The sequence below is a fragment of the Salvia splendens genome, chromosome 2 (assembly GCF_004379255.2).
Source record: "Salvia splendens isolate huo1 chromosome 2, SspV2, whole genome shotgun sequence".
NCBI classification, from domain to species: domain Eukaryota; kingdom Viridiplantae; phylum Streptophyta; class Magnoliopsida; order Lamiales; family Lamiaceae; genus Salvia; species Salvia splendens.
The window spans coordinates 34189449-34213122 of record NC_056033.1 but is presented as its reverse complement, the minus strand read 5'-3'; the positions used below and the strand labels follow the sequence as shown (position 1 = coordinate 34213122).

The 23674-nt window shown below is 36.4% G+C and overlaps 2 protein-coding genes and 1 pseudogene across 3 annotated transcripts; 2 read left to right on the top strand and 1 right to left on the bottom strand.

Annotated features, from left to right (window-relative positions):
- Positions 1-10333: 10333 nt before the first annotated feature.
- Positions 10334-13099, top strand: LOC121792344 (zinc finger CCCH domain-containing protein 40-like). Of its 2 annotated transcripts, none has more exons than XM_042190247.1 (5): positions 10334-10511; positions 10627-10758; positions 10955-11279; positions 11363-11586; positions 12067-13099. In XM_042190247.1, the coding sequence occupies exons 2-5, from the start codon at positions 10688-10690 to the stop codon at positions 12887-12889; spliced, it is 1443 nt and encodes a 480-aa protein (XP_042046181.1). In that variant the 5' UTR covers positions 10334-10511; positions 10627-10687; the 3' UTR covers positions 12890-13099. The 2 variants fall into 2 exon arrangements, with proteins under 2 accessions (XP_042046181.1, XP_042046182.1); XM_042190248.1 differs by having other exon boundaries at positions 10335-10511; positions 11010-11279.
- Positions 13100-13528: 429 nt separating this feature from the next.
- On the top strand, positions 13529-16946 carry LOC121792343 (zinc finger CCCH domain-containing protein 40-like). Its single transcript, XM_042190246.1, has 5 exons — positions 13529-13730; positions 13847-13978; positions 14233-14502; positions 15181-15404; positions 15871-16946. The coding sequence occupies exons 2-5, from the start codon at positions 13874-13876 to the stop codon at positions 16691-16693; spliced, it is 1422 nt and encodes a 473-aa protein (XP_042046180.1). The 5' UTR covers positions 13529-13730; positions 13847-13873; the 3' UTR covers positions 16694-16946.
- A 691-nt stretch (positions 16947-17637) lies between these two features.
- Positions 17638-23674, bottom strand: LOC121792342 (annotated as a pseudogene).

Here is a 23674-nt window from a genome sequence, read left to right as displayed (position 1 = left end):
TCCACAATTGATATGTGGTCAGCATTTTATGTTTAGAAGACACTGATACGATCATATCTCTTATGATCTTCCAATTATTTAGTTTTCTTTTATTCACCATATCTTTCCTATATTTGTTTAGATATTTATTTCTTGTTCATTAAGTTTGGGGAATAGTATTCTAGTATTATAAATAGGAGAGATTATATCATTGTAATCAATCATTCAATGAATATAATATTTTCCCTAAACTTATCTGGAGCAACAAGAATATTATCTTTCGTTTCCTAATTGTTGTTCGTCGGAGAACGTCCGAAAATCAGCAATTCGAGGTCTATCTTTCGAGAACTTCGAAGGTCAGATCGCCAAATCCATACGAGAAGTTTGATAACTGGTCTCGTTGCGGAGCACGTCCGTAACAGACACCTAATATATAAGGATAGTCCGCGCCCAATATATATGATTTGCATTTTATACTTAGATATTTGACACCTGATAATTATTTTGGGATTATTATTGGAACTTCTTATTCAGGTTAGAGTTGCAGTAAGACTGACTACTACTCTTTGGTAGATAAGGATTGACGGATAATGTCCTGATGTATGTTGTTTATTTGCTTCAGACTTTTTGTTTATGCTCGACAATTGCTTTGTTGTTTCGTTAATTCTAAGTATTATTTTTTGTTGTTGTTGATTATATTTTAAACTATTTTTGTATAACTAGTTCACTATTTTTTTTTGGCCTAAATATTTTGTAGTAGTACTCCTACTAAAAATACTACTCCTACTCCGTAGTATTTTGGATTTGAGTCTTGATTAATTCCATAGTCCTGTTCTACCATGTAGCTTGTGGTGACTGGTGTGTAGCATTCGTCTCTGAAGTAACTCAAGCTCAAGTTACTATTTCATTCATTCATGACTCACCAAATTCCCGTTAGTACTATACTCTTTTCGTCCTAAAAAAATAGATTAGTTTTATCATTTTGAGAACATCACTCAAAATTAGATCAAGTGTAAATATGAAAAAAAGTTTTAACAATAATAATCATACAATATTATTTATAATGTGAATCTCATGATCCACTAACACTTCCTCCATTATCTTTTCTTTATCTTATTTTACCAATTTTATATTAAAATTCGTTTTATTTACAAGTCTACTATTTTTTTTAGGATAGAAGGAGTATATTAATTTGAATAAAAGTTCAACAATATTTTTCTACCCTATAGTTATTTATTTTGGTTTTATCTTAGTTTAAATTGTACACCAATTTTTGTGTAGAGGCTGGGTTGAAATTATGTCGGGCCTACAAAAACTAAAAACTTCAAAGTTTGGTATATAGTAGGGTTGAAAAAGGATTTGAACATCATACAAGTATATCTTGTATATCGTCACTAAACCAAATACTCCCTAAAAAATAGATATAATGGGTGGTGCGACAGAAATTTTAACAAAACTGATTTATTTAATATGTGTGGATACATAATCACATCTTAGAAGTAATGATTAATAAATGTATTGCCAGTAAAGATAGTAAAGAATCACGTGGAGTATGATAGAACAAATAAATAAATAAATATTTTAAGTGTAATATGTTGTGGGATATATCATATTACCGATAATTGGAAATAACTTAATATTTGTGGATGTATTCAAAGGACAAAAACGAACTGTTTTTTAGACACAAAGTGAGTAATAAAAAGTTGTAGAATGTAATGTATGGTGCGTCTGATAAAGGTAATATTTAAGTTATACCCGAATATCATATCATACTATTTGAAACAGAGTGAGGTAATAAAAAGGTTGTAGAATGTAATGTATGGTGCTTTGAAACAAAGTGAATGATATGTTGTAGAATGTATTGTATGGCGCGCCTAATGTATGATATTTGAGTATAATTTTTGTACATCTAGATGTATTGTGCATCCACATCAGTTAGAGTGTCTCAATCCCAATTTAAATTTATTAATCTTAAATTAGTCCCTGATTTTAATTAGTTCGTCAAAACTAAAATTGAATTAGAATAGATGCATCGGAGCGTGCCTCTTGTTTCCGTATGTCATATAGGTAGGTGTATGCAATTGCTTCGTTTCTTTATATAAATTTATTGCAAGAAAAAATTGGAAAATGTATGTATATAGGGATATCAGCGCAGTCCGATTGTTTACTGGGCGGGCTACTCTAAAACCCGAATGTTTAAAATTAGGATTAATTTTTTCAACTCAGTAGAATTTCAACCCAATTAGATCGCAACCTAAATAAGATTGACGAGAAATGTAGTGGTTGACAATGTTGAAAGTTTTGTAATAAATCTCCAGCCCAATTAGACCACAATCTAAATAGGATTGATCTAAGAATTGGTGGGTTGAAGCGATTGGCGTGTCTTTACATATATGTGGCTAGGCTAGTAAATATTAGGATCAAGTGATTGACAAATATGATTAATTGATTATATTTAGAGGGAGGGGCTTCAAAAATGTAAAATATATTCTACATATTCCTAGAATTAATATGGATGGTGGCATGTTTGATGAATGGTTAAAATGCAATTTCGGTTGGTGGGACGGCACGTTTGCTGGAAGCAACTTCCTTGGACTGGGGTCGACAGCTCCTCTGCCACCCATTAGGAGAAGAAGCTAAGCTCTGCAGATCTCTGAGCTCTTTCTCTGCATCGTACGTCTTGGCCATCTTCTTCCTCGCCAATGCAAAAAACCACCTGCTCCATGGAATCATCATTCATGTAAACCTCAAATCGTGAGCTCCATGTCGCCAGCAATACCTCCTACCCCTCGTCTACAACTTGAACACATTCTTCCCTTCCTGCAGCAACAGCCAACAACAGCAGGCTGAAATTCTTATCGAAGAGGCAAATGAGCTACGGAGAATAGGCTTTAAAAAAAAGAACATATTAGAAATGGGCCACTCACCCCTTAAAAGGCTGGTGAGGGTTATCCACACTTATATAAATTAGATGGGATCTTCACCAAGTCGATGTGGGATAGAATTTAGAGAATTTAACACGCCCCCTCACGTGTGGGCCGGAAAGGACATCGGTCTTCCATCACGTGGGTAGGCAATGCAAGAGAAACCATCATCGATGTGGGCCGGAAAGGACATCGGTCTTCCACTCGTGAGGTAGATAAGAGATAAAGAGAAAACCATCATCGACTTGGGCCCGCTCTGATACCATAAGAAATTGGTCACTCACCCCTTAAAAGGCCTCATAAGGGGGAGGGTTATCCACACTTATATAGATTAGATGGGATCATCACCAAGTCGATGTGAGACATAATTTAGAGGATTTAACAGAACACAACATGTAACCTATAGATTAGTATTGCAGAAACGACTTAATTTAACTAGTGTATTTTTTATGATCATTTTTATAGATATTTAAAATAAAATTTACCGAAAAACTTGTGTGAGTCAAATTAATTAAGAAAAAAGTTGTCGCCACACCCACAAATCTTGATTAATTGCTAGTTAAGGTTATTAATTCAAAATAGAGTTTACTAATTCATAATTAAAAACTAAATATACAATTAAAAATGTGAATTAATTAAATTACATTATACAATTACGAAGAATTGCCCTCAAAGAAGTCGTAACATTCAAAATTACATTAGACAATTACCAATTACCCAATCAAAAACTATACACAAACAAGCTCCCACTGCTTTAATTTGGATCACACCACAAAATCATCTCATCATCCACTCCACAATCAGTCTCTATTTTTTTTATTTTTGCCTTCACATAATTCAAAATAATACATTAAAATATAATCTACCTGAAATCAGAAAATAGGAAGAAGCTACCACTCATAGAAGGTGAGAAGGCGCATAGAGAGGATTATGCAAAGTTGCCGCTGATGACGACGACGACTTCTTTTTTCTCGAAAACAAGTCTCCGACGAGCGGTATAATAGGCTTCTTCTTCACCGCCTCTCTCCTCTCCTTGTTCTTCTTGTTCCCCCCAAGCAACATATTTATCTTCACCTCCTCCACGCTCAGCACCTGCGTCAGGCTCGGCGAAGGCCCCCGCCCCACCGCGGACTTTGCTGCCGCGGCCGCCTCCGCCCTCGCCATCTTCGACATGTTTCGGTGGAGCTCGGCGTTCAGGGAGGCGAGGGCCACCTCCGTCTCGGACTCCCTGTCCTTGAGCAGCTTCAGCTCTGTGAAAATTGGAAAATCAAAATGTATTGTTTAGGATTAATTAGTTTGTTTAGCCTTTAGTTTTCAGCCTATATAAGGCATCTCATTGTATTTTTGTAGTCACCAATTAATAAAAATGTAGTTATTAGAGATTTCTCTCCTCTTTTCTATCGGTAGTTTCTCCCCCCTTTTCTCTTTTCAATTCATCTTCTCCGTCAATTCGATTCTCCAATGTTTGTTCATCAATTCGATTCTCCAAATTTCACATGGTATCAGAGCGCAATCCGTTGCGCATCTATCGCCTCTGATTACCTCTATCTCTTTCTCTATTTTTTTCAATTAATGGCGGTTGCTCGATTGAGAGCTTGAGATCGTTGGGAATTAGTCGTCAATGGCGGATCTCGTCGCCAATGAATTGGAGAAGCGCTGGTGGTGTAGAGTGATGTTCTCATCACCGCTGATGTACTCCAGAGCTCATTTTTCCGCCCTGGCCACCACCGATGCTTCGCCGGTGTGTTTCTCTCGGAGCAATCTGTTCCTCTCATATTCGCCGGATGATTATCTCAACTCCGACGCCTCCATTTACTCCTCGTTGCTTCAGAATTACACAATCCGCAAGTATATGGAGATTTCGCAATCCAAATGAATTCACCATTTTTCACATGGTATCAGAGCTCCGTCTCCTCCAGCTCCGTCTCCAGCTTCTTCACGCTGTCCGCCAGCGCCTCCTCGCTGGGAGGCGGCGGCGGCTGGCGGTCGTGCTCCGGTGTCGGTGAGAAGAATGGGGTCTCTTTCTTGGGGAATGCGAAGGTCTTGGGGGAGTAGATTTCCCCGGCCAGGAACCGCTCCCCGAATATAGCCACAGCCTCCTTGACCGACCGGAATGGCCGCGAGCTGTTCACGCTCGAGCGGTGGTTGGCCAAGGGGGCGGTGGTTTGGTCGTCGGGGTCGAGGGCGGGTTGGTGTTGGACTTCCATGTTAGGAGTAAAAGAGAGATGTGAAATTTGAGAATTTTGGGGATTGTGAAGAGTGTAATAAAGAGTGAGTGTTTGAGATATCTTAGCTTGGAAGTGAGAATTTGGTTGATATAGTAAGAGAGTGATGGAAGGGTGATTTGAAGGTTAAGGTATTTTGTTGAGATGGAATTGGACTATTCAACAACCATGCAACTTATCAATGTTTCCATATAAACTTAACTTGTCTCTCATTAAGTGTACTTGTCATCAAAAAGTGTTCGTTTATTTAGTTATTTGTGGAACATGTTTCGCCAAATTTGCAATTATACATCAGATATCGATGTCTTTGTCTTGCCAGTACTCTATATGTCCCGTTATAAGCGAGACACATTTCTTTTAAGCATATGATTTCAGAAAATATTGGAGAGAGAATTAAGTGGAAATGGGATGAAGGAAGTATTTATTTTATTATTATTAATCAAATAATAAACTGTAAGTAGCATTCAGAGTAACCACTTGAAAATTTAATAACAATGAGAGTATAAATTCTAGTAAGGTTAATGAAGCTTTGTAATTGTGAAAATAAATTTGGAAAAAATGATAGAAGGACATGGTGTGAGATACGATACCAAATATTTTGAGACAGAGGTTCAAAAATCCTAAATTCAAATATGAAAGTGGGCCAAAGCTCAAGTTATCAATCTGAAATGTTTACTATGTATACAAACATTGATTTATACAGGAGTTTAGTAGTGCAATTGGATCTCGCCAGCGTGACAAGAAGGTCTGTTCGCTGCAAGTTTGACGCATAATTCTTATATATTCTTTCTATTTTATGCAATATAATTTACATTTTTTATTTTACATCACTAATTATATTATTTTAAATTTATTTTACTTCATAATTATTTTCTTTTCATAATCATACCTACTATAGTAGTAGTATATTCTTTATATTTTATGCGAACATAATTTATATTTTCTATTTTATATCACTAATTATATTATTTTAAATATCTTTTATTTATAATTGTATAGTTTTTTTTATCCCACTTATATAACTTTATATTTTCTTTCTACTTTATGCAATATAATTAGTACTGTACTACGTATTTTTATTTTACTAGTATTAATTATATTATTTTAAATATCGTTTGCATCGTAAATGTTTTCTTTCCTTTCCTTCATTATACTTATAGTAAAAATGACAAAAAATAATTATTATATTCTATTAGTTATACTCAATATTTTTGTTTATATTTTTCTATTTCACATGAGTTGACATCATTCGTTGAAAAATCCAACAACTAAGTATAAACGTTTAGAATGTAAATCATTGGACTATCTCCCTCCATCCTCAATATTCATCTAACTCAATTATACAATATTTTTTGTCATTTATTAATAACCACTCAACCACACAACCACCTTATTAAAGCATCAATTAGTACTATTATTTTTTATAAATATTACATACTCCATATTATAACATTTTATAAATTTATTATTGTAGAATTTATAAAAAAAATGACAAACTTAAAATATAAAACAAATAAACCAAAAACACTATGCATCTCGTTTTGAGATGTTTTGAATGAGCTATGATATTTGCCAGAATTTGGAAAATGATCAAAACTAGGAACATAATCTTAAAAATGATTGGATTTTTGGTTTGAATTGAAATTTTGGGAATTGGAAAATATGTCATTCTCATCATCCATGGTAAATGAATGCGAAAAGAGAGTGCTAAAAATAATGAGGAATTGTAAAATAGAAGTAGGATTATATGTGGAGAAAAATAGACATTTTTTTATAAAACTTTATCGAATGTGGTTTCTACATATGGTGGATAAAAATTATGAATTTTGATATGATTTATATTTTTTATTTAGTGAAATATATTAAGATATTTGAATATTAAACAAATTTTTATTAACAAATGAGCTGCGAGAAATTACACAACCTCATTGGTCAATAAAATAAATGAAGGAGAGACCACTAAGTCCCATTAACACGACCGACCAACCAACCTTGTCCATGAGAGAAACCTCCTCATTTTTCTTTTTCTTTTTTTAAAAAAATATAAATTGGGGTAAGAGATGGTAAGTCATTGATAAAGATGGTCTTAAATCTCGGTTTACCAATTAGTAAAATGAGTCCAAGCAGTCTTTCAATCCACTCTTTCTATTGACCGATGAGATTGTGTCATTTTTCGCAACATCAGTCAATAAATGTTTTGTTTATATTATTAAAAAAATATAAAAGTATACCAAAATTCAGATATACTATTCTTAATAAATATAAATCAAATTAGCTATAGTTCTACCCATTAAAAAAAATCTCTTTTCTTTCACATATAATTTCTTCTTTTTTCTACAATTTCTTATTTATTTAGTATTTGTTGTTATTCACCACAGATGATGAGAAAGACATATTCTCCAATTTAGGGATAAGCATTTAAATTTCGGTTTGATTTTTTCCCCAAATTGAACAGAACCCGAAAAATAAAAAAACTAAAATTATAGGAGTATGAAATTTCACAAAACCAAAAAAAAACGTATACAAATTATATTTTATACTACTATTTACTAATAGAATATATATACATATTATATAGAATATATTAAAAGAATATATAATGTAATGTAATGTAATGTAATGTAATGTAATGTAATGTAATGTAATAACGTAATATATTATATTAATAGAATATATCATAATATATTATTAAAATATAATTCATTTTTTCAGTTTTTTTTCCATTTGAATCGAACCAAATCGAAAAATTGAACAGAATTTCAAAATTTCAGTTTGGTTCGATTTGGATATTCGATTTTCAGTATTTTTTTCACCCATACACCAATTCCCCAAAATTTCAGTTAAACCCTAAATTTCAATCATTACCTAGTTTTGATCATTTTCCAAATTATGACGAATATACATAGCTCATTTTAAAACATCTTTAAAAATTCCTTTCAAAGGCAGTAAGATGACATGAGGATATTGCACTGTGTGTCATATGCTCAAAGCACACGAGTCATAAGCATCCTCTATATATTTATCTATATGCTTCATCTATTTTTTAGCATTTATTTTGAGCATCAATTATGTATTTTCAATTTTGTATTTCATTTGTTTTAATTAAGTTTTTTATTTGAGTGATTTAATATTTTAAGTGAGTCGTTTTTGTGTTTTCTCAAAATTATGCCATGATAAATGTTTTAATGTATGTTACAATTTATTATTAATAGCAATATAAAAATATATATATATATATATATATATATATATATATAATACAATAGAAATATAGAATGGCTGAGTGATGATTGATAATGACCCTAAAAGAGTATTAAGTTGGGATGGGATAAATAATGCGGAGCAACCCAATACGAGTTGCGTTAAAATGCTAACTTTTCTTAAATTGTTAACTTACTAACTCATCAGCGTAGTGTATTATTTTTTTAACACGATTACATTAAAATGTCAATACATATTTGTGTTGATATTTGAATAAACTGTGTTGACATTTTAATATCAATGTCAACATAATGTATCAAAATATCAACTTAAGTTTATGACATTTCAGTATCATCGTGTTGATATTTTTAATACATTGCATTGATAAGTTAGCAAGTTAGCAACGAATCACACCCCAACCTAGACAGCGTGTTCTGCGTTCGCTCATGGTCCATTGGCATCCCTCTGATGCCCCTTGGGTGAAGCTGAACACTGATGGAGCCTTCTCTATATCGACATTGGAGGCGGGAAAGGGAGGATTGGTTCGTGGTTCTGATGGAGGTCTTCTGTTCTCCGGTTGCTCCATCTTCGAGCTTTGAGGCGGAGCTTATGGCTCTTGTTCGAGGTTTGAAGATGGCTATGGAGTTCTCTACACACATTTGGATTGAGCTGGACTCAGCGGCTCTTGTTACCTTGTTGTCATTTAGATAGCTTGGCTCTGCGGATCTTAGACATCATATGACTTTGATCCGGAGTATGACTTCTCAGCGGCAGGTTCGATTCTCACACATCTACAGAGAGGGAAACCGTGTTGCCGACTTTCTTGCAGGTAGGAGGCCCAGACCCCTGCCCTGACGTATTACGATTCAGTCTCTGCGCCTCGGTATCTAAAGGCGCTTGTTAGGATAGACCAGCTGGGATATCCTAACTTCCGTTTCTGACGCAGAGATGTGGATTGACCTTGTTTTCATGGTAGTTCTCATTATCTCACATTTGTTTTTTTCCTTTTGTTTATTTAGGTTCTAGTTTACCTTTGATAGCATGGAGAACCCCGACTTGGGAGCCTCCGGTTTACTTCCTCATGTTCTTGTTTTGGATCTTAGACACTTTTGGGCTAGACTCATGTTTTGGAACGTTATATTTTGATCTTATTCACGGGTTGGGGGTCTGCCTAAATCCTCGCCAACACTCGGTGTTTTTTAATAAAAAAAAAACAATACAGTAATAGAATATATACACCGCTAAGACTATCACGAAAACTTGCAACTAGATAAAAAAAACTCCCCCAAACGCTGCCTTAGAGCATTCGCAGCGGTGCTCTTCCGCAAGGACGGAGTCCGTGCCGCTGGCACGGCGCACCCATGTCCGCCTCTGTGTTCTTGCCAACGGCACGGCTCTACTCGATACATCGAGCACGTCTGTGCCGCTGAGCAGGGCGACGTGGCGCGTTTCTATTGGCTATTGGCTATTGGCATTTTCATTTTCTTTTTTAAAAAAAAATAAAAAATAATACTAAAAATTTTATAAAAAAAATTTCAGATTCCCAAAAATATAGCTGTTTTATTACCATTTTTTGAATTTTTTTAAAAAATTTTAATTCCAAAATCATATATAAATACACACATTCATCATCCATTTGGGCGAAATTTGGCCACGAGTAGTGGATTTTTTTATTTTATGAATTTAATTATGTAATTTTTAATTTTTAGGATTTTAATTATGTAATTTTTAATTTTTTTGTAATTTGTAATAGTATTCCGAGTATTTTTAATGCATTTTAATATCGTGGAAATGTTTTTAGTAATTGAAGTATTTAAATTAAATAATGGAATGGTGAGACTCTTGAGTATGTCTTTGCGGAAGAGTATGAAGTGAGTGTTGTGCTCTTGGAGAAGAACATGAAGTAAAAAAAGTAATAAAAATGGGTTCGGACCCACATGCGTGCTCTTTGACAAGACCACAGATGACAATGGTCTTAAGGCTAATAAACCTCAATAAGTATCCAATCGTGGAATTCTTATTTCTCGGCCAATCCTCCCGAATTCTCTCCGCCATCTCGACGCCGCACCTCCACCCACACTGTCTGCATAAGCCACCGCCTTCTGCAACTGCTTTTCTTGCTATCCTTATATTCGCACCTACGGCAGCTCGTCTTTTTGTTTACAAACAATTACAGTACAAGGTACGCATCGAGTGCAAATTTAGGGTTTCTGTTGTGAGGCAAGATTGATACTTTATATGCATCATTTGATTTCTTAGGGTTCTAACTAATTTCATTTTCTATTTGTGCTGTTCAGGATAATTAATTTCAAGTTCGGGTTAGAATGGCACACAGATTGCTGAGGGACGCGGAAGCCGATGGATGGGAGCGGTCTGATTTCCCAATTATATGCGAGTCATGCCTTGGCGACAATCCATACGTCCGAATGGTATTTTTACAGTTTCGTGTTGCCAATTTTCTCTTTGACTGTGGATTGTTTTATGCGTGTAGAGATTGATTTAATGTTGAAGTAGGATCTGAGCTGGCGTTAAGATGTTTATGATACTCTGTTGTGTGAAACGTAATCTTTTTGGTAGATGGCTTGTTTGTAAATGTTCATAATTTCGATTTGGTTCTGTTTGCAGTGTGAATATTGTTAAATTGCCCCTGTGCTTTGTTCATACTTACACTTTACTGCAGACAAAAGCGGATTATGATAAGGAGTGTAAGATCTGCACTCGGCCATTTACGGTGTTCAGGTGGAGGCCTGGTCGTGATGCAAGATACAAGAAGTCTGAGATATGCCAAACTTGTAGTAAGCTGAAAAATGTTTGTCAGGTTTGCCTTTTGGATCTTGAGTATGGATTGCCTGTTCAGGTTCGCGATACTGCTCTGAGTATTGATTCTAATGATGCCATTCCAAAGAGTGATGTGAATAGGGAATACTTTGCAGAGGAGCATGATCGCAAGGTATGCTTCCTTCAAACTCTTTCAATGCACATATCTTGATTGGAATTTTTTTTTGTTTTTACTGAAAAACTAGTTAAATGCAGGCAAGAGCTGGGATAGATTATGAGTCTTCATTTGGGAAGGCTCGTCCAAATGATACTATTTTGAAGCTCCAGAGAACCACACCATATTACAAGAGAAACAGGGCTCATGTTTGCAGTTTCTATGTTCGTGGTCAATGTACAAGAGGTCCAGAGTGCCCTTACAGACACGAGATGCCTGTTGAAGGTGAATTGTCTCAACAAAACATTAAAGATCGCTACTATGGGTATGTTAAAATTATTTTCTTATAATAAGATATTTTTCTTATTTATAGCATGCATTTGTGTACATGAATGCTAATGATATTGCACTGTGTGTACTATTTATTGGTCTTTCAGTGCGTAATATTGTCTTGCAGCCTTGCATATTTTGAGGTTATGATAGTAAAATTAGCTGGTTCACTCCACATCATATGTTATACTATTGGTATCACGCTGTGATTTTTAAGCCTTTATAAGTACTAGTGTATATACTATATGTTGAATATTCATTTGTCAAACTCTTTGAATGAAGATACATAGATGTTTACTTCTCATCCTTTGTATTCTCTGTTTCTGTTCCTCTTTTCCCCAGCTTGATGGAAGAATCTGTGATTTAGACTTGGGTTAACAGTAGTACTATAATCTGGCCTGTGTATAAATCTGCAGTTAGTTTATCTTATCATGATATACTGAGTATGTTGCTGTCTTGTTGCATGCAATTGCAGAGTGAATGATCCAGTGGCAATGAAGCTATTAAGTAAGGCCGGAGAGATGCCTTCTTTGGAGCCTCCTGATGATGAGAGCATTAGAACCCTTTATGTGGGAGGGCTTGATGCTAGGATTACAGAGCAGGATCTAAGGGACAACTTCTATGCACATGGAGAAATTGAGTCTGTCAAGATGGTTCTCCAGAGGGCCTGTGCTTTCGTGACTTACACAACACGAGAAGGTGCTGAGAAAGCAGCTGAGGAACTTGCCAACAAACTAGTTATTAAAGGCTTGAGGATGAAGCTGCTGTGGGGCAGACCCCAAGCTCCAAAGCTGGACTCTGAAGGCTCTGACGAAGCAAAGCAGCAAGCAGCAGTGACTCACAGTGGGTTACTCCCAAGGGCAGTCATATCGCAGCAACAGAACCAGCCTCTTCGGGCTACCCCACCTGGTGGCCAGACACAACCGCCACCAGTGCCGTATTTCAACATTCCTCCTCTGCCTCAGCATGAGAGGGCATATTATCCGTCTATGGATCCCCAGAGGATGGGCGCCCTCATTCCATCTCAAGAGGGGCTTTCCAGCGGGTCATCGGCATCTAATGAAAATAGAGGTGATTCTGGACAGCAGCATCAACAAGCTCAGCAGTATGGCTACCCGAGCACGGCGCCCCCTCCAGGTCAATTTTACCCACCATACTACCAGCAGTATGGCTACATGGGACCGCCTCCTCCAGTGCAACCACCTAATCAACAACACCATCAACAGTATCAAGGAACTCAAGGCAGGATGCTTGCCGCCCCAACCGCTCCAGCTACTGGGACGTCACAGCAGTCATGAATGCTGCATTCTAGAATGCTTGTGCCATTGTTGCCAAAAATTTCATATCCAGTTATGGTTCAACTGTGTTTAAGCTCTTGATTTTCTGAACATGGTTTCAGCATAAACCTTCTCTTTTCCTTTTCCCGTTTGGTGTCTTTGTTTCTTGTAATCTTCCATAATATTATGGCCTAGATAGAAATATATTACAGGTCAAAATGTTTTTATTTATCCTGTTTAAATAGTAGCACTTTCTTGATATTTTTAAAATCTAAGTACAGTTATTCTAAAATATATTTACTGTCTCATTCAAGATAATCTTTTTCTTCGATAATATATAGTGGGACTTTAGAACGAGTTTTTAACTATAATAAAAGTAATTGGATAATTTTAGTAAAGAGAAATAAATTTTATTCTAAACATGAAAATATGACATTTTATTGATACAAAACAATGAGGAAATATAGGCATCTTAAATAGAATAGAGTAAAAAAAAACTTAAAAAAATATCTATAAGCAACATGCAAGTAGAAATCATATTATTGATTACTTATGTGTTGATTGAGTGAAGTCGGATTGTATAAATAGAGTCGGATTGTATATATACGGCACACATCAATAAACTTGAAATAGAAAAAAATATATCCAAACGCGGCCTTAAGGCTAATAATCCTCAATAAGTATCCAGCCAGTCGCGGAATTCTCATTTCTCGGCCATCCTCTCGAATTCTCTCCGCCCTCCCGACGCCGCACCTACACCGACTCTGTCTACATAAGCCGCCGCCTTACGCAACTTCTTTTCTTGCTATCCTTATATTCGCACTTACGGTAGCTTGTCTTTTCGTGAAAAAATAACTACAAGGTACGCATCGAGTGCAATTTTAGGGTTTCGGTTCTGAGGAAAGATTGGTACTTTTATATGCCTCATTTGATTTCTTAGGGTTCTAACTGATTTCATTTTCTATTTGTGCTGTTCAGGATAATTAATTTCAAGTTCGGGATAGAATGGCACACAGACTGCTGAGGGACGCGGAAGCCGATGGGTGGGAGCGGTCTGATTTCCCAATTATATGCGAGTCATGCCTTGGCGACAATCCATACGTCCGAATGGTACGTTTACAGTTTCGTGTTGCCAATTTTCTCTTTGGCTGTGGAGTGTTTTATTCGTGTAGAGATTGATTTAATGTGGAAGTAGGATCTGAGCTGGCGTTAAGATGTGTATGATATTCTGTTGTGTGAAACATATTCTCTTTGGTAGATGGTTTGTTTGTAAATGTTCGTGATTTCGATTGGCTTCTGTTTGCAGTGTGAATATTGTAAAATTGCCCTTGTACTTTTTTGCTCATACTTACACTTTGGTGCAGACAAAAGCAGATTATGATAAGGAGTGTAAGATCTGCACTCGGCCATTTACGGTGTTCAGGTGGAGGCCTGGTCGTGATGCAAGATACAAGAAATCTGAGATATGCCAAACTTGTAGTAAGCTGAAAAATGTTTGTCAGGTTTGCCTTTTGGATCTTGAGTACGGATTACCTGTTCAGGTTCGTGATACTGCTCTGAGTATTGATTCTAATGATGCCATTCCAAAGAGTGATGTGAATAGGGAATACTTTGCAGAGGAGCATGATCGCAAGGTGTGCTTCCTTCCAACTCTTTTAATGCTCATATCTTGATTGGAATTTGTTTTTTTTATTGTTTTCACCAATTTGGGACTCATTGAAAACCGTTTAATATCTGCTATTTCCTATTCAAATGACTTGGTTAGGGGAATGCCTGAAAGTTAAATGCCAATCCATCTTATGGGCAATCTCTTGTGAGCTGCAACATTTTAGCTGCTTGTGGCATCTTTTCTTGGTGCCAAGATTGCTTACAATTAACTATTGTACATATAGGTGGTGTTCGGTTTCCTATATAAAATAATACCAACACATAATCTAGGATTAAGTTGTGAGATTATTTTAGTCATAGGGGATTATCTATGGCTAATTCCATCTAGGATTGAGGTGTGAGATTGAATCTCATGAACCAAACACACTACATTATTTAATCCAGGATACAATTTTGCAAACCGAACACCCTCATATAGTACTAGTAGTTTTGCAATTTGATCAACAAAGGCCCCCAAGTCATAAAATCTTATGTTGCTGGGCCAAAAGTCTCTTGTTTGCTAGTTTTGGCCTCCTTCCATTCATTCTCAGGCTGCTTGAAGATTTTAACTGTGCTTTTATATTCAGATTAGTAGTATGATAGTTACAAATTACAGTTTGTCTCTTTGCTCCACTTTCGATAACTAAAAAACTAGTTATATGCAGACAAGGGCTGGGATTGATTATGAGTCTTCATTTGGAAAGGCTCGTCCAAATGATACTATTTTGAAGCTCCAGAGAACCACACCATATTACAAGAGAAACCGAGCTCATGTTTGCAGTTTCTATGTCCGTGGTCAATGTACAAGAGGTCCAGAGTGCCCTTACAGGCACGAGATGCCTGTTGAAGGTGAATTGTCTCAACAAAACATTAAAGATCGCTACTACGGGTATGTTAAAATCATTTTATTACATACAGATCTTTTTCTTATCTATATGCATGCATCATTGTACATGAATGCTAACAATATCACATTGTACGTACTGTTTATTGGTCTTTTGAATTGGTAATATGTCATGCAGCCTTGCATAGTTTGAGCTTTGGATAGTAAAATCAGCTGGTTCACTCCACATCATATGTTATACTAGTTGGTATCAAGATATAATTATTGTCAAGCCTTTATATATACTATAAGTTGAATATTCATATGTATCATTTTTTTGCTGTTCAGCTTTGTGGTGCTGGCTTATAGTAATTGAATTCTTTCGATGTGCATATATTAGTGTTTACTTCTCTCGTCCTTTGTACTCTCTGTTTCTATTCCTCTTTTCCCCAGCTCTATGGATTAGTCTATGGTTAGTTTATCTTCTCTTAATATACTGACTATGTTGCCGTCTTGTTACTTACAATTGCAGAGTGAATGATCCAGTGGCAATGAAGCTATTGAGCAAGGCCGGGGAGATGCCTTCTTTGGAGCCTCCCGATGATGAGAGCATTAGAACCCTCTATGTGGGAGGGCTTGATGCTAGGATTACAGAGCAGGATCTAAGGGACAACTTCTACGCACATGGAGAAATTGAGTCAGTCAAGATGGTTCTCCAGAGGGCCTGTGCTTTCGTGACTTACACGACACGAGAAGGTGCTGAGAAAGCAGCTGAGGAACTTGCCAACAAACTAGTTATTAAAGGCTTGAGGATGAAGCTGCTGTGGGGCAGACCCCAAGCTCCAAAGCTGGACTCTGAAGGCTCTGACGAAGCAAAGCAGCAAGCAGCAGTGACTCACAGTGGGTTGCTCCCAAGGGCAGTCATATCGCAGCAACAGAACCAGCCTCTTCAGGCTCCCCCACCTGGCGGCCAGACACAACCACCACCAGTGCCATATTTCAACATTCCTCCTCTGCCTCAGCATGAGAGGGCATATTATCCTTCTATGGATCCCCAGAGGATGGGTGCCCTCATTCCATCTCAAGAGGGGCCTTCCAGCGGGTCATCGACATCTAATGAAAATAGAGGTGATTCTGGACAGCAGCATCAACAAGCTCAGCAGTATGGCTACCCGAGCACGGCGCCCTCTCCAGGTCAATTTTACCCTCCATACTACCAGCAGTATGGCTACATGGGACCGCCTCCTCCAGTGCAACCACCTAATCAACCACACCATCAACAGTATCAAGGACCTCAAGGCAGGATGCCTGCCGCCCCAACCGCTCCAGCTACTGGGACATCGCAGCAGCCATGAATGCTGCATTCTAGAATGCTTGTGCCATTGTTGCCAAAAATTTCATTTCCAGTTATGGTTCAACTGTGTTTAAGCTCTTGATTTTCTGAACATGGTTGCTACATCAACCTTTCCTTTTCCTTTTCCCCTTTGGTGTCTGTTTGTGTCTTATAATCTTTCCATAATATTATGGCCTAGATAGAAATGTATTCCAGGTCAAAATGTTGTTGAAATTAATTCGAACTTCTGTTGAAATATATTCCAATTTCCATCATTAAAGTTACTAATATTCAATGGAGGCCAATTTGTACCTTATTTATCAAACAATCATAACTTTTCGTCCATATACATCCCACAAATCAAAGACGTACAAGTTGCACAAAATCTGACAGTTTCAACTTTCAATTATGTTTTTGTTTCTGTATTCCCTCAAGCCAATGTGCATGTTGAGGTGGAAATAGGAAAACTCAAGTGACCAAACTTATGCATTCTTCAGTCAATTTCTCTTTTCCATGTTATCAATATTTCTATCCAACACTTTGATGATTTATCAATGACCACACCAAACACCTAATTACAAGTATCATATAATTATTTACTTATCCTGTTTAAATAGTACTTTCTTGATATTTTTAAATATATAAGTACAGTTATTCAAAAATATATATCCTGTCTCATTCAAGAATATAAAGTGGAACTTTAGAACAAGTTTTATACCGTAATGAATATTTTTAATAAAGAGAAATAAATTTTATTCTAAACATGAAAATATGACATTTTATTGATACAAATCAATGAGGAAATATAGACATCTTAAATAGAACAGAATAAATATAAAAGAAACTTTTTAATGTTGGGATCCTCAAAAGATCGATAAGCAACATACAAGTGGAAATCATACTACTGATTACTGATGTGTTGCTAAAAAAAATTGAAAACTGCAATATAGAGGATCCTGTCCAAGCTAGGACATCAAAAAGAAATGGACGTGAAACTATTGATCTAAATTTGATATTCAGCATACAGCCAATGACAGTCTACCTCACTTGCAGATATGTGAAAATAATCCAGAATACTAATATTGCCAATAAAACTGATAGATCCAAACATAGGAAAGAAGACATGAATCTCTAAAAAGATAAAACCATCAGGATGATGGGAATCACTAACAATGACTAAACTTGCCTAACTAAACTGATGAAAAGCAAACTCTCTCTTATACTGTCTTAACTGATCATGCTCATATACTACTCTGCAGTGGCTGAGGCTCGAGCGAAGGGTTTTTAGTCAGCTCAGCAAGTGATGAAGAATCTGACCGAGTGTTCTTGGTGGACTCCCCAGCCTACAATTCATTTTAGACATCAGTCAGATGTAAAACATTTTGCTTCAACATCAGTAACCACACAAGCGTGGTTTGAGAAACTGTGCCTCCACCCCTCTTTGCCTTCAGCGCCTTCTCACGGTTTTCATAAAAGTTGAAGTCATCGAGTACGCACGTTTTAGCCCAATCATTTTTTAAAATGCTTAGAATTTCTAGGCCATGTTTCAGTTCAATCTGCCAGAAACAATGCAGAGTTAAACAGGATCAGCCTAATATGATGAGCTTGTCCAAATAATTATGAATAGATTTCCAGAGAGGAAATACTACCTATTGAGTGTCCCTGCTATAAGTGACCGCCTTGTTTTCATTGTTCTCAAGGATAATGTGTCGCAATTGCGTGTTGGGGACATCTTTAACAATGTGCCACTTCAATGGGAAAAAACCATTCCATTTGTCGAGCTGCCAGAAGTCCATTTTTTGCTAAAATCAACCTGCCCAATCATCTCAGCAACACCAACAAACTGCCCACTTCCATTCACCTGAAATCAATCAAAGAATCTTCTGACTTTTAACTGCCGGATACAAAAGAAATTAGATGAAGAACAAAAAAAAAACATGATTATACAAGGATAAATGGTATATGGCTAATAATAACATGGCTATATAAGGATAAATGATATGTGACCAATAACAGCAATTACTGACTTCTAATACTAGAACACAATAAAGGAGCACAAGCTCACCGAAAAAAATAGGAAGACTGGACATTTCTTTCCTGCCTCTGTCATTTTAGCACTAGCTTCACGGAAAGCAGCATCTAATTTCTTGTTGCCATTTCGAGTACTTGACCAGACATCATATTTGATGCATTTGTGAATATCATCTTCACTATATGACTTGATTACGAAGAACTTTGCACTATCATACTCTGCCTCAAACTCTTGCAAGTTGTAATTATCCCTATCAATTGCAAAACCCAGTTGTTCAACTTCAGCTGGCAACTTAGAGGAATTCCGATTGTCAGCCCTAGGGGCCACGAGTTAGTTCACTCACAGCATCATTTCTCCACATCTGCCAAAACTTTCTCTTCACTTGGATCTGTAACTGTTGTTCCACAACCCAACATTCGACTGGTAATTTACTTTACCATATTGCGGAAAAGAACGAGGATTCCGGCTGGTAAGTGAAGAGAAGTTTCCAGCTGGCTGGAAACCAGCACCCAACTGCAAGAATATAAAAATCAAGATAAGATGTCTAACAAGACAGCTATGATATTAAAGTACAACAGAAGGCAAATACAATATCAAAATATTTGCACAATTTATTCTATAGCCCAAATGAGTTGGTAATGACAAAGTGAACTTGGGAATATACTGCAATTATGAGGTTCTCAACAAAAAAAATATTAAATAATTATCATTCGTTTCTCCTCTCAAATTAAAACAAATCTGATAATCCATCACCGAAACAAGCTGCTGGATTCAAATACTTACAGGCTTAGAAGTGTAATTTAAACAAACACAGTAATCTACGAAAACTGATCCCAAGAAAAACTACCTTCTTCAAAGGATGAAGATACTGATTCTGATACATAGACCTCGAAGAATTTGGCTGTTGGGTTTTGGAATTATAAGGCAAAGCTGAGGATTTGCTTGAGAGGTTGCCATTAGTTTTGCCAACGTTAAATCCATTTGACCTCCCAGAGCCACTTTTATTGCTGGACGAACCATTCCCAGCATATCATATGTATAATATGGAAACACCTCTGACCCATATGAGCACGGATACTCTGATGATGTGTATGCTTGTTTTCCATCAACACCTACAAAACCAGTTGAATATGGACCATAGCTAGGAACGTAATATAGGAGAGAAGTATTATCTGGTTGGATACCCTGGTAAATCAGAGAATCACCGTATCAGGAGTAAAATTCAAGACATAATGAAGTCACAATCAGAAAAACTGGAGTAAAATAAAGAAGGCAAATCACAAAGACCATACCGCATAAGAACCACCAGGGGTGTTAGAAAAATCGTTGTCAACAGACTGGGTAAAGTTACCATTGTATCCTATTGGAACATAAGGAAAGTATTTGATCAAGTTAAAAGCTAATTAGAAGAACCGTAGCAACAAAAATCTCAAGATAACAATTATAAGTAGAAACACCCATCCAACCATTATAGTACCAAAATGTGCTCACCCAATTCTAATAGCCAAGAAACAATTGAATAGTTTATAACCTACCATATAACCATATTAATGGCAGCAACCTTGACTAATATAATAAACTAGTAGTAGTAATTTTCATTGCCTAATGTGATATTCGCTGCATCCCATTAATGTTTAATCTTGGACTGTTTTACTATTTAGCTATCCCAATAAGCATGACCTGTTTCCTTTTTGGGTAATCACTTAAACACTACATTATATATGTGGGCACACACCTTACACTATAATCTTACTCTCCTAAATGACCATGTCAAAAAGAAACAGGCCAAGCTTAATGGGATCAAAGATAGTAGTATAATTTTTCTTCAGAACTCTTGCAGCTTCTTCATAACATGGTAGTATTAAATTATGATAGTATGTACTCCTACGGTATTTATCATAAAATATACTCCCTCTGTTCCATGTTAATAGAGTCATTTTTCTATTTTGGGAAGTTCCAAGTTAATTGAGTCATTTCTATTTTTAGCAAAAAGTAATTCTCACTTTTACTTTATTCTCTCTTACCTTTTCCACCATCCATTTACACACTATTCTTAAACTCCGTGCAGAAAAGAAATGCCTCCATTAACAAGGAACGGAGGGAGTAGCAATTATCTTCTTTTGTTATATTTTATGTGAGAGGTTCAATATGGATATAAAATTATGCTATAAGATCTAAACTGTCGTTGTAAATTCCAGCTAAAGATGAAAACCTTACCTGAATGATAGTAATCATAACAGCTGGTAGGCGGGTAAGAGACACCCTGCTCTGAACTTACAGGTCGATCAGTTGCACTTTTTTCCAGATACAGCATTGCCTCCAGCAGATACAGATGACACAGACTCAGATGGTAATTCATCTTTCACCTGAAAACATGAGAACTCAGGTTACAAAAATATAGTATTATTGTAAATCTCAATATAGGGCTGTTATAGAATACAATTTTTTTACTCTTGCTTGAGAACATTATGGCCGAATCATATGCAGCAAAACTATATACATGCATGATGCATCTCAATAATTATAAATGAAAGAAAGAACAATATGCGCAAAACTGAAAGCGTTTTTGCACAACATTAATTCACTGGTTTTAAACTATTTGTGTCCAGTCCCCTTGAAAATTTATTTTTGAAAAACCATAATCATATTGCTGTGCTGCTGTCAGAATATTTTCATGCAATTATATAACAATATCTCGAGAGGTGAAGGAAGAAGCGTGTTAAGTAGATGGAGATGATTGAAATGCCTCACAAGATGGCCACAGAGCACCTTGGCAAATAAAATCAGCTCAAACACAATCAATCACATGAATAATAGCAACACCAGTCCAGTGACGGAGAAGGTGCAGCTGTTTCTACTCTTTGTAGCAACTAGCAAGTAACAAAGGAACTCAGGAGGGTTTGACAATTAGTACTTCTTTCCATAAAGGGGTGGAGCAAACATAAATAACATATACAAATAGACATTTACATAGGAAAACGAGATGTTGTACATGAGTCATGAGGACTATATACATGATTATCAGTAAGAATCATATGACAAGAAGCCCATCTTAATTCTTAAAAACAAGTAACAAGAGAAGCTAATAGTTTTACAGTAAAATAAACCAAGTCATCAAACTCTACCAAATTTTTATCAGGAATATTGATTGATGATTCAGACTTTGCAGCAAGGGTATTTAGCTGATCTGCGTGCAAGAAAATGGCATCAGATAGAAGCTTCAACAATACAAGCCTACAAACGTTCAAGCAAACATCAATATTGCAGGGAAGAAGTGCCAATCAGTTTTTCTTCATGCATCATATCAGGTAAGAGTTAGATGGTCGAGTGATTAGTTGAGAACACTGCACCAATGTTATGGTGACAATACTCAGCCATGGACACCACACTGGTATGGCTAAATAACTACATAATCCAAGTCATATTACATTCTCATTGATCAAAATGCCAAAAGGACGTACATGTCTCTATTTGCTTGTCCCCGGCCATATTAAACTTCAATATTATCTTGTTAACCTACAATAAACAAAAATAATTTAGTGAGGTAAGTGACCAGCACATACTTATTTTACAAAGTCAGGTCATGTTTATATAATCACTTCAGTTGACCTTTCCTATGGCCAAAACATTAGGTTTTGTCAATAAACAGAACATCTGAAACATGATGGAAAATTCAAGAGTTAACGTCCATAACTCCTAGCAAAAAAGATGATGCTATTCTTCTCCCCTAAGAAAGACGCTCGAGATTCTGATCCCTTTACAAGTTCTGAGATATTAATATATATAAGAGGCTCAACTTTTACTAACCAAAAGAATTAATGAATAAAAATAAAAGGGTGAGAGGAGTTCTACGTGGCTCATGTATAAACAAGAAAAGGATACATTTTTCAACTAATTTTGGGGAGAGCACACATCCCGTAACAAACGGTATTATCTTGGGGAAGTCCACAAAATTTTGACTTGGTCGAAGAGAAAAATTTGACTTCTGATAGCCACACACAAGCAAAGAAAGCCATTGCCTCTTACGCATAACCATAAATTCATCAGAGCCAAAAAGAAAGGCTTAAATCATAATTTGCCGATATAATGAAACAGCGCATTCACGTATACAGAATTAATATCTATTCTGTATGAGTAGAGATTCCATAACATATTGCAGTAGTACATAAAAATTAGTAACTCTAGAGCTAACCCTCTGATACGAGAAACACACCTTTTAAATAAGTGCGAATTGGATGGAAGCTAAATAAGTGTTGCATGGGTGCATGCAACACGTGAGAAGTAGAGGATCAAATTACCATAAGCGCAGCACATGGATCGTGAATCATGAAGTTAGTTAGATTGTTATTGTGATTGTTATTCCGTACTTGCATCATATATAAGCTTCTTCAATCATTGTATTTGGATTTTCATTATTGATGAATTAATGCAATTTATTTCCCCCTCATCTCTCTCGTCTTCTCCTAGTAGCTCTCTAGGTATAGGTGCGATCTCGGTCACCGTTCCGGTCATCGGAGACCCCGGTCTTGCACCACCATCAAAAGAGGGGGAAAAAAAACAAAAAAACACGCGCATTTCGTGCTGCTTTACCGAAATATATCACTCTCGGTATAATTTTAAAAGAAGGAAAGGGAGGAAGTGTGACTGAGACCTTGGAAGCCAAAACCCAGAAGACCGAGATGAACACGACAACTCATATGGCTGAATGCATACGAAGCTAAAACCCTCTTCAGTCTAAATGCATACGAAGCTTTACACAATTAATTCATGAGGCAGAAAAGAGGAAGAGAAACTCGAGATCGCAAGAAAAGTTGTTAATGACTTGAAAATTGCAGAGCAGGCCCCAAAACCCGAAACCCAAAATTGCCACGAAAAAAGAGAGAGAAAAATATGCCAAGAAAATAGGAGAAAGCGCACCTATTAATGTGACTGAGTTCCAAATATGAAGGACTCAGCCGCTGTGAAATTTAG

Coding starts and splice junctions, on each gene's coding strand:
- LOC121792344 (XM_042190247.1), top strand. CDS start 10,688: ATGGATGGGAGCGGTCTGATTTCCCAATTATATGCGAGTCATGCCTTG. Junction 10,759..10,954: donor ACAATCCATACGTCCGAATG/GTATTTTTACAG, acceptor TTCTGTTTGCAG/TGTGAATATTGTTAAATTGC. Junction 11,587..12,066: donor ATTAAAGATCGCTACTATGG/GTATGTTAAAAT, acceptor ATGCAATTGCAG/AGTGAATGATCCAGTGGCAA.
- LOC121792343 (XM_042190246.1), top strand. CDS start 13,874: ATGGCACACAGACTGCTGAGGGACGCGGAAGCCGATGGGTGGGAGCGG. Junction 13,979..14,232: donor ACAATCCATACGTCCGAATG/GTACGTTTACAG, acceptor ACTTTGGTGCAG/ACAAAAGCAGATTATGATAA. Junction 14,503..15,180: donor CAGAGGAGCATGATCGCAAG/GTGTGCTTCCTT, acceptor AGTTATATGCAG/ACAAGGGCTGGGATTGATTA.